The sequence below is a fragment of the Nanorana parkeri genome, unplaced genomic scaffold, assembly GCF_000935625.1.
Source record: "Nanorana parkeri isolate BGI_ZX_2015 unplaced genomic scaffold, ASM93562v1 scaffold26, whole genome shotgun sequence".
Taxonomy (NCBI): domain Eukaryota; kingdom Metazoa; phylum Chordata; class Amphibia; order Anura; family Dicroglossidae; genus Nanorana; species Nanorana parkeri.
The window spans coordinates 1,152,828-1,162,805 of NW_017306294.1; the positions used below are offsets into that span (position 1 = coordinate 1,152,828).

Below are 9,978 nucleotides of genomic sequence, written 5' to 3' on the forward strand. Positions count from 1 at the left end.
TTTCTGAAGATATGGGTAAACAATGCGATTTAACAGCCATTGAATGTGGGATGATTGTTGGCGCTTGGAGCCATGGAGCGAGTATCAGCAAAACAGCAGAATTTGTTAAATGTTCAAGAGCAGCTGTTGTTAAAATGTTTAAAGACTGGACTGTCAGCCGAAAATCTGGGTCTGAACGTGCGAATTGTGGCCCTCAGCGACTAGTCAATGTTAGGGCAGAACGGAGAGTGGCAAGACTGGTACAAGACAACAGAAGGGCCACAGTGCAGTGTCAGATTCCTCGCATCACCTTTCAACATCTCGTGGAGTCACGAGGTGGCCCGCAAAGTCATCTTGTGGAGTCATCTCGTGGCCCAAATAAGTACTGATGGAGTGGTCATAATAATCTGGCCACTCATGGTATATTGTATACGTCTTGCTTACCCTCATGTGTTATATTGTAAACAGGAATTTTCAGTGAAGATAGGAATTACACCTTATTTTCCAGTGGCATCACTACAGGCATAGGTTGCACACCCATACATATTCCAAATAGGAAGCAAATAAAAGTGTAAGTGTTGCTTGAAGAATTGTTGCCATAGCAACAAATCAAATTGTGGGTTTCATTTTCAAGTGTAATTACACAAGCCTCAGCTCATCTTTTTCCTTTGCTTCACTTTCCCTAAATCACTAAACCTCCACAGTATTTAACAATTTCAACTCTACTCAAGTCTCCATTAAATCAAAGACTTGTTGACATGTACTGATGTGTCTATGTGTTGTATTTTGACTGATGATATTATTGAAAGATTTTCCTGTAAATAATACTGCATGTTTCCCTAATGATGTATTTTGTTATATATTTTTTTCAGGGGACTTAACAAGCAAGGCTATCAGTGTCGACGTAAGAATTGTTAACTTTTTTTCTAACTTTGAGAATTTGTAACTGCTTTTTTAACTTTGAAAATAATAAATACATGTATAATTCTTATTTTCTAACAATTACTAGAGTGCAATGCTGCTATTCACAAGAAATGCATTGATAAAGTTATTGCTAAGTGCACCGGATCTGCAGTCAACAGCAAAGAAACAGTAGTAAGTGTTTTCCATGTGTAAAAAGATATATGGATTATATCTGCATTATATACAAGATAATTGTAAATTACATATTTGCTTGTAAACCTCCTCCATGTATTAACACAAGCAGTACCCTCCTGATAGAGCTCTGGGTTTTCACCTGCATTCCCTCCAAATGGTGAAATTGAAAACAGTGACCATAGAATAGAATGATTTGCTATAGCTCTGACCAGTCATTGTTTGGAAAAGGGATTGTACAAGGTGTAGGCCTGTCTTGAGTAGGCCATACAGTGGTGGATTTTCATATGAATGTTCATACAAATAATCATGTCAGAGCATTTGATAATATCATCAGTGACTTGTTAAATGTAATTCAAAATTTCACTTGATTTTAACCATGATTTTCACTTGATTTTTAATGTTGGAATAAATGGAATGCCCCGAGGAAAACCACATTCACTGTCAGAATTTTGTTCATTCAGGAAGAACTTTCTACCTTGCTGCTTTTTTTCATCACCACAGTTGAAAACGATAATTTATTGCATTGCGTTTTGTGAAGATTTAAGACGAATGCATGTTGAATAAATGCTCAGTTTTGTTCACTGTTCCATTTTTACAGCTCCATAAAGAAAGATTTAAAATAGACATGCCTCACAGATTTAAAGTGTACAATTATAAGAGCCCGACATTCTGTGAACACTGTGGGACGCTTCTCTGGGGACTGGCAAAGCAAGGACTAAAGTGTGTGGGTAAGTACTGGAGTCTTATAGATAGCAGATGAGTGTTATATATATAGCTCTTAGTGGGTATTACCCCCTATGGTCTCTTCTGAAAGTTCTACTGACAGCTAGAAAATTGCTTTCCTTCTTAAGCTGGCAATTAGTTGTATTTCTAGCTGTCAGGATTGATAACTTTTTTGTATACCAGGGCCGTCTCTATAATGAGTTAGCCTGACTTTGTTGCCTCAGGTGGCATCTCTTAGAGTCACATGGGGGAGTGGCAAACAAAGCGGCATGGCCACTCTGCTGAACAATGTTTGCAGTGTGCCTGCCGCCGCCTTTCCGGCCAGTGTCCCAAGTTGCTAAGGTCTGGGTGGGGAGATGCGTAAGGGCCATACACCACATCTCTCCACCCAGCTCTAAGCAACCTGGGATGCTCTGGCTAGCATCCCACTGAGCTGCTGGCAACCAGTGACATCCCAGGTTGCTAAGAGCTGGGCGGGAAGATGCAGAGCCCTTATATATCACTGCGCCTGGCTTTTAGTGACGTCACTCTCCACCAGCACTCCCCACTCATCCATCCCTCCCCGCCTCAAGTGGCAAAAAGACTAGGGCCAGAGGCAAATAAATAGCTTTTTCCATTTACAATCATTGGCAATCCATTTTTACTCAGTAGGAATAGTCATCTTGTCTAAGGTTATTTACACATTATCCCAATATTCTATGCCATGTTAGGACCAGGAAGACAAAACATTGTCATGTGTAAAGGAGCTAATCATAGCACAGGGGGTTTATTTAGGATGGTCAAACTTGTGTGCCTACAGGCTCCAGAGGCGGATATCCAGATGTACTGTACAGCAAAGATTTACAACATTACCCTTTCATGCTCACAGGTCATTGAAGTCTAAATGGCCAGGCCAGATTTAGCAGCATCAGTATAAGTCAGTTAGCTTGACTATAACTCTATCTCTAGTTTGCCTACCTACATTATTTTTACATTTAAAAGGCATGGATTTTGTTTGGTTTAATATATTTGTATTCACCAATATACCAATATACATTTATTCACATTCACATAAATATTCTCGAATATCATTTATACTGTAAAAATCAAATGTGTTTAATTTCTCTTACTTTTATTAACTATACATTTCCAGCATCCATCACTACCTCCTCTTGCATCCTCACTCTTACACTTACTCTCCTGAGGAGGGAGAGATCAGTCTAATATACCTGTGTCTCTGTGTAAACTTTAGTGCAATCACCACAAAATCCATAAAGTCCTCAGACCAACTTTCCTATTATCTTACCATAATCAATTCAAAATCTCAGCTCTACACTTCCCATCTATTTATTATAAATTGTGACCTTATATCTCTATAATAGTGCTGCATCATCCCTAGTTCAAATAAATAGTGCATTAAGACCTTCCCCCCTTTACTCACCTTCTTATTACTCGTGTGCTCTAATTATAATCAAATTCCTTTATTTTATGATCCCTATCTCACCTTTTCTAGGGTTTATTCTCTCTCACTCCTCTCTGTGTTTTAGGATACCCTACTTTGGGGATCTATATTATTAGTTTATAATTACATCCATTAGTGAATTAACTCTCCCTCCCACCTTTATTTATCAAACCAAAGCAAACTTGGCTACTCTAACCCTTTACCTTTTTTACATCTCCCCATGGATGGATTTTGTTTGGTTTACTGTTTTAATTAAAACCCTATAATGGTTTTGCCTGAGGCTAACACTAGGACACCCATGGTACTTTTAAATCTTTACTCTTCATAGAAGGTTGAGTGAGAAGAAGAGATACTATTTTGCAGTGTTTTGAGTAGTAGTTAAGAATAGTAAACTTGTTTAACTCTTTAACTATAGGTATTTACATTTCTTAATTATTTATTTTTGTTTATTGCCTGTGTTTTATGCAGAATGTGGTATGAACGTCCATCATAAGTGTGAAAATAAAGTAGCAAACCTTTGTGGGGTTAATCAGAAGTTGATGGCAGAAGCTTTGGCCATGATAGAGAGCACACAACAGGTATATTTGTGTTGTCTTCCTAATATTCCATTATTCATTTATGTACAGCATTTATACTGCCCATGCTGAGGACACTTCAAAGCAACTCTGTAATCAATGACAGTACATTGGCTTTGGTGCTGAAAATTTTGCAGTGGTAAAAGTAAAAAATGTGTTCTCCCACAACCTTCTCTTTACCCTCAGGCAGGCCCTAACATTTAACCCTATCCTGCGATAGTAAGCGAACACATACTGTCGCTTGCTCACTTCTCGATTATGTCCCTGCAGAGAGCTGTGACTGTCACTCACGGCTCTCTGCAGGGATTTCCCCCTCCGATCCTCCAGCGCTGACTGGCGGAGCGGATGGGGCGGGTACAGCTGGCTCCGCCTCTAGATAGGCAGAGCCAGCTGTCAATCACGCAGCTGGGTGGATGTCGACTGTAATGTCGGGATCCGTCCCGGCTGCAGCGGTCTCAGTATTCCGCGAGCTGTAGCTCGCGATATACTGAGCTTTGGGTCACGGGAGGATGCTAGTTTATGTCCTCCTGTGACCCTTAGGAGAACTATGGGGAAAAACACTTACCCCATAGTTCTCCTTTAAGATAATACTTATAATAAATCCATAACAAACTAACCTCAAACCTGAAACTTAACCTAACACTTAACCTCCTAAATGCAAACAACTATTTTAACCCCTCACCCTTAAGCCTAAACCTGACCCCAAGCCCTAAATTAACCACATGAACATGAAATCCATACATACCTTGTGAGACCAAAAGTATCTGCTTACTCTCACGCTGATAAACTAAAAGCTGTGCTGATCACTGGGAACAACTGATTCATAATAAAGAGGCTCATGTATAAAACCTGAGAGAAAGGGAAATTTGAAGCTGTTAACTTGCTTTCTATAGCTTTCTGCTTTAGAAAATGAAAACCAGAATATGTCTGGTTGGCATGGGCATATTTTCTCCAATCTTGGAAAACCTTGAAATTGATAAACCCTTCAAATGAAGTTCACTCTTTTGTAGCTCCTTCATTTCTGTGATATTTGCATGACCATTCAAGTAGCATAAAATATACATAATAGCAGCTTTATTCTAGATATAAGGCAAATCTGCTGCATCCATAAAATAACTAATATTATTACTATTATACAGGATTTATATAGCGCCAGCAGTTTGCACAGCGCTTTACAATATAAGCAAGACAAAACAATTGCAATACAATTCAAGACAAGATGGTAAGGAGGGCCCTGCCCGTGAGGGCTTACAATCTAAGAGGGAGGGGCAAGTGATACTTGAGGAGGTAGCTGTGTGGGGATGAATGTGATGGTTGAGTGGTTAAGGTTGAGGTGGGATAGGGATAACCTCCATTATAGCTTGCGCCGTCGTGTCCTGTAGTTCACTTTAGGAATACATTGAAATCTAAAATGTTCCTAAGTGCTTACCACTGACAAATCATGAAATGCAGAGCATTGATTATGCTGAACAAATTTGCAGCATATTAATTTTTATTCCTGATTTCAGGACAGGAAGCAAAGAGAAACTGAGCAAGTTTACAGGCAAGGTCCACTTGAAGTTGGCCACAGAAAAACAGAAGAAAAGCAGCCTTTAATATCTGCGAGGAAAGGTACATGTCATATATTGTCATATATTGAATGTTTCAGGCAGGATTTCAGGGTTATCATGCTCCAAGGCCGGTACTTTATTGGTATGTAAATAGTAGACCTTTACAATAATTCACAAAGCCAACATGCATTACAGCTTGCCGGCAACATTATATCGTATTGGCTAAAGGATTTAGCTCTAGGAATGTGGAAACAAAAGCTATTTATTCCAGCTTTACTCTCACCACTTTGTACCTGTTCTTACACTTTACTTGATATAGGGGGCCTTACGTATGGCCCTTGACATCACCAACGGCCCCCTCATAATAGATAGTGAATGTATTGCTACAGCAAGCAGTCAAGGACCGTTAAACCAAATTAATTAAACCAAATCATGAACTACTAGAAGCAACTCTAAAGAATATTTTTCCTTCACTGACTTGAGTAAAAACTAAAACAGTCCAAAACAGGCCCCCTAGGGCCACAGGTTGGACACCAGGGTTCCCTTTGGGATTCATACACAAATACACCAATAAAAATATGCATCTTACACAATGTTACAGTGTTCTAACCAACATCAAAATAAATGAACAATAATAAAAAGTCTCAAGCAGAAAAGATACAGATGGTTACAGACATTATGATGTAATGATTTAGGTGTTAAACTCTTAATCTTTTTTCCAATAATGAATCCAGATCAGGCAAATATACATTTATACATTTCTTTACATTTTTGTCCAAGCACTTACAGTTATCATGTTTCCAAACATCTGGCTCCATCTCTCTCAGCTCTGCTTCCCTGAACTTCCTGTCCAGTATAAGACCATGAAGGACTACTAGCCAAAGTACCAGCTAACAGAATGAACCAGGTTATAGGTCAACTAGTTAAGAACGATCAGGTAGGTTTCATCCCCACCAGACAAGCAGGAGACAATATCCGCAGAGTCACACTCCTATCCCATATAGCCCAGACCAAAAAAATACCCTCCATGTTCCTCTCTCTGGACATTAGGAAGGCATTCGACTCGGTCTCCTGGCCCTATCTATTTTATGCACTGCGACATTGGGGTTTCAGCCCTCACTTTTGCAGTTGGATTGCCTCCCTCTATAATAACCCTACAGCACACAATAAATACTCAGGACACCGCTCTCAACCACTGCAGGTCTAGAGGCACCAGACAAGGTTGCCCTCTATCGCCCCTCTTATTTGCGTTAATTCTGGAACCCTTGGCCCAAAAACTTCATATATTCCCAGACATCACAGGAATCACTCATGAGGGTGTGTCCCATAAAATGTGTATGTTTGCGGATGACGCTCTTCTTTTTATCACTAATCCCCTGGTCTCTCTACCTAACCTGACGAAAATTTTAACAGCCTTTTCCTCCATTTCGGGATTATACATTAATGACACCAAATCCTTTGCCCTAAATCTGACACTGCCCTCCAACCTAGTCACATCCATACAGCAACAATACAACTACTCCTGGTGCCATACCCATCTACCTTACTTGGGAATCAAACTAACCCAATCATATCACTCCTTATATAACGCGAATTATCCTGAAATGGTAACTCCATTTCTCCATTTGGCAACTCCAAACTACCTCAGGGGTGAAACCCTTCCAATACTTACAAGAGCAATACCAAATGCCCAATAAAGAAATTTTCCGCTATCTCCAAATCCAACACTTCATTACTAAACAGTCCTCCACCCAGGGTCGCTCTACCACTCTCTCAATATTTGAACGAGTTTGTCGAGACAATCCCCACAGCCCAGGACTTATCTCCCTCCTCTACTCAGCTCTACTGTCCCTCCCCGATGCCTCTCCACCATCCTATGTGTCCCATTGGAATAGTGACTTAGGAAGCGTACTAGATGAAGAAACTTGGCAACACTCCTGGTTGAATACCAAATCCAGCTCGTGCTGTGCGAGTATGCTAGAGATAAACTACAAGGTCATTATGCGATGGTATCTTGTACCAACCAGAGTGGCAGCTTATAATCCACAAAGCTCGTCTAATTGTTTTCGAGGTTGCCCTGACCCAGGTACGTTTTATCACACCTGGTGGCGATGCCCCCACGTCTCTGCCTTTTGGGATGAAGTGTTCGCCCTCATGGCCTCCCTGGTTTCGGAACCATTGACTAAAGACCCGACCTTCGCGTTACTCAATTGTAAACCGGCAGGACTTACCAAAAAAACCTTCAGGCTCTCCCTCCACATCCTCTCCTCTGCTAAAAGAGAAATTGCGTTGAACTGGCTCTCGAAGTCCCTTACTGTATCACATGTAATCACACATGTCCACTGGATCATGGCCCAAGAAAAATGCACAGCACAACTTGAAAATACTATGCACAAATTTGAGACTATTTGGACCCCATGGATTGATAAATACTTCACCTCACCTACAACCCGACACCTGTGCCATATATGAATCTTCCCCAATCAGGTCTTCAGACGAGAGTTGATTCCACCTTAAGGTGCGGACCAGTACCTTCCTCTTCACTTCTTCTCCTCTTCTTTCCCAACTCTACCATGCCCCTGCTGTCTTTTCCTGTGTCTCCCCATGTGCTTTATGTAGTATTGTCTTAAGTATCACTATCAGGATGAAATCATCAATTGGTCCCTGGGACTGCCCTTGAGTTGAGGAATTGCACTATCCACTACTACCACTCTAGACTATATAGGTGGCAATCCCCCTACAGACTAAACAATAAAATGTATCGGGCAGTCCTCTTTACAGCTCTTTGACGTCAGGAATATGACCGCATTTGCATGATGATAGATGAGCTGTGGTATGATACTACTTTCTATGTACCAATTCTGTGCCTTTACATTAATGTGATATGCTTTATGTACTGTTTGACTAGTTGGATATAGATGTCCTGCAAGCCGCAGGCATCAGTTGGCATTATAACATGTATATGTGTACTTGCACTATTAAACTCAATAAAAATGTATTTGAAAAAGATCATGAAGGACAGATCGGTCTCAGTAGTTGTCCTTCTACCAGCTTGGAGAAGGGAGGAGCAGGGGGCAGGGGATTTATTGACTTGACATTTGAAATTTCATTAAGTTCAATGGGCTCATAACATTGGGATGCAGTTGAACTGCATCTCACTGCGGTGTACTTAAAAAAATCACTGCATGCTTTATTTTTTTTAAGTGCACACCACTGGAACAGAGTGGTGTGAACTGTCACCATCCATGACAAGGCATATTGCCTTGTCTTGCATTCGAGCTGTGCTGGAAAAAGTGGCCAGTGCTCATGAGGGTGTGAATGAGCCCTTAAACAGGATATCGGGGCCAGTGCTCAGGGGACCAGCTGATTCTGCAGGAAACTAAAACATTTAAATATCAAGGAGCAGCATCCATTGTAAGTGATTTCATCAGCATTTGAAATATTTTAAAAACCTTTTGACTTTAACATCACTTTAATCCAACATTTAATATTACAGTAACCGCTAGAATAATACTTTTCTGTATCCTGCACAATACAGAGTCCCAAGGCATTTGCTGGGAATCCCCTGTGGAAGGAGTCAAATGCACAGAGACTACAGCTGAGCCTAGAACAGAGACTAGAAGTACAGAAGAGGAGCCATACAGCCACATCACACTGACATTCGATAATTTTATTCTGCATAAAATGCTCGGAAAAGGAAGTTTTGGAAAGGTAAACTTGTATCTGCTTGTTTTTGCTATCATCTCTTGCAGTAATAGCCACAATTTATGGGTGCATGTAGATTTTGTTGTTAAGTCAGCAGTCTTTTCTTTTTTTATTCCTACAAAGGGGAGCACAGCTACCTTTTTAATGTGATCCAGACAATAATGGCTGTGTATGGGGAGAGGCTAGTAATAGGAACACCAGTAGGGACAACACTGCTGGGGATCTAAGAAGACCTAATATGTGACATGGTTTTACCACTGCTGAAAAATAAAAATGAGTCTAGGGTGGACTTAGCATTTGAAATCATACTCATAAATGTTCATGTATTCATCCTTTCTTTTTACAAATCTACTGTATGATATTATTTACTAATTTGTTGTCTGAGAGATAATATCAGCTTTATTACAAGCCATGCCAAAAATGTTTGAATAACAGCAGCTACATTAATGGAGCATCAGGAATTAAGGCAGCAAGAGAGAAAAGTAGAGGTAATACCCACAGCAGAAGCTTAATACCAGCTTCAAAGCTGAGTTATTCCTGTCTTATTGGATGGTATGAGCGGTTACAATAATTCTATTTAAAGTAGAACCAAAGCCATTTTTTTAAGGGTGGAAAGAATTAAAAGAAAATACAAATTTTGAATTGACACCAGAGCAGAAAAATGTTCTGGTGACCCCCGTGACAACCAGGGATTTCCCTCTCTGTGGGAGGGATTTCCTCTCACTTCCTGTTGTGGCTATTGACAGGAAGTGAAGGGAAATCTCCCCAATGGGACACAGATGGCAAAGAAAAAACCTGACTGAGGTTGTGAACCTCCCTTAAATAAAAAAAACTTTACTTAAACTTTTATATAACATTTGATTGTGTAACATTGTTTTAATTTCTAGGTATATATATGTGTATATAT

General features: G+C 40.2%; 1 protein-coding gene across 2 annotated transcripts in view; it reads left to right on the plus strand.

Annotated features, from left to right (window-relative positions):
- The window catches only part of PRKCQ (protein kinase C theta), a 42,647-nt gene that overhangs the window by 17,963 nt on the left and 14,706 nt on the right, over positions 1 to 9,978 (plus strand). For both annotated transcript variants that reach the window (XM_018565881.1, XM_018565889.1), the window contains exons 5-10: positions 852 to 883; positions 989 to 1,074; positions 1,676 to 1,805; positions 3,710 to 3,819; positions 5,325 to 5,427; positions 8,905 to 9,077. In XM_018565881.1, coding sequence (XP_018421383.1) covers positions 852 to 883; positions 989 to 1,074; positions 1,676 to 1,805; positions 3,710 to 3,819; positions 5,325 to 5,427; positions 8,905 to 9,077 — 634 coding nt within the window. The remainder of the gene's footprint in view (positions 1 to 851; positions 884 to 988; positions 1,075 to 1,675; positions 1,806 to 3,709; positions 3,820 to 5,324; positions 5,428 to 8,904; positions 9,078 to 9,978) is intronic.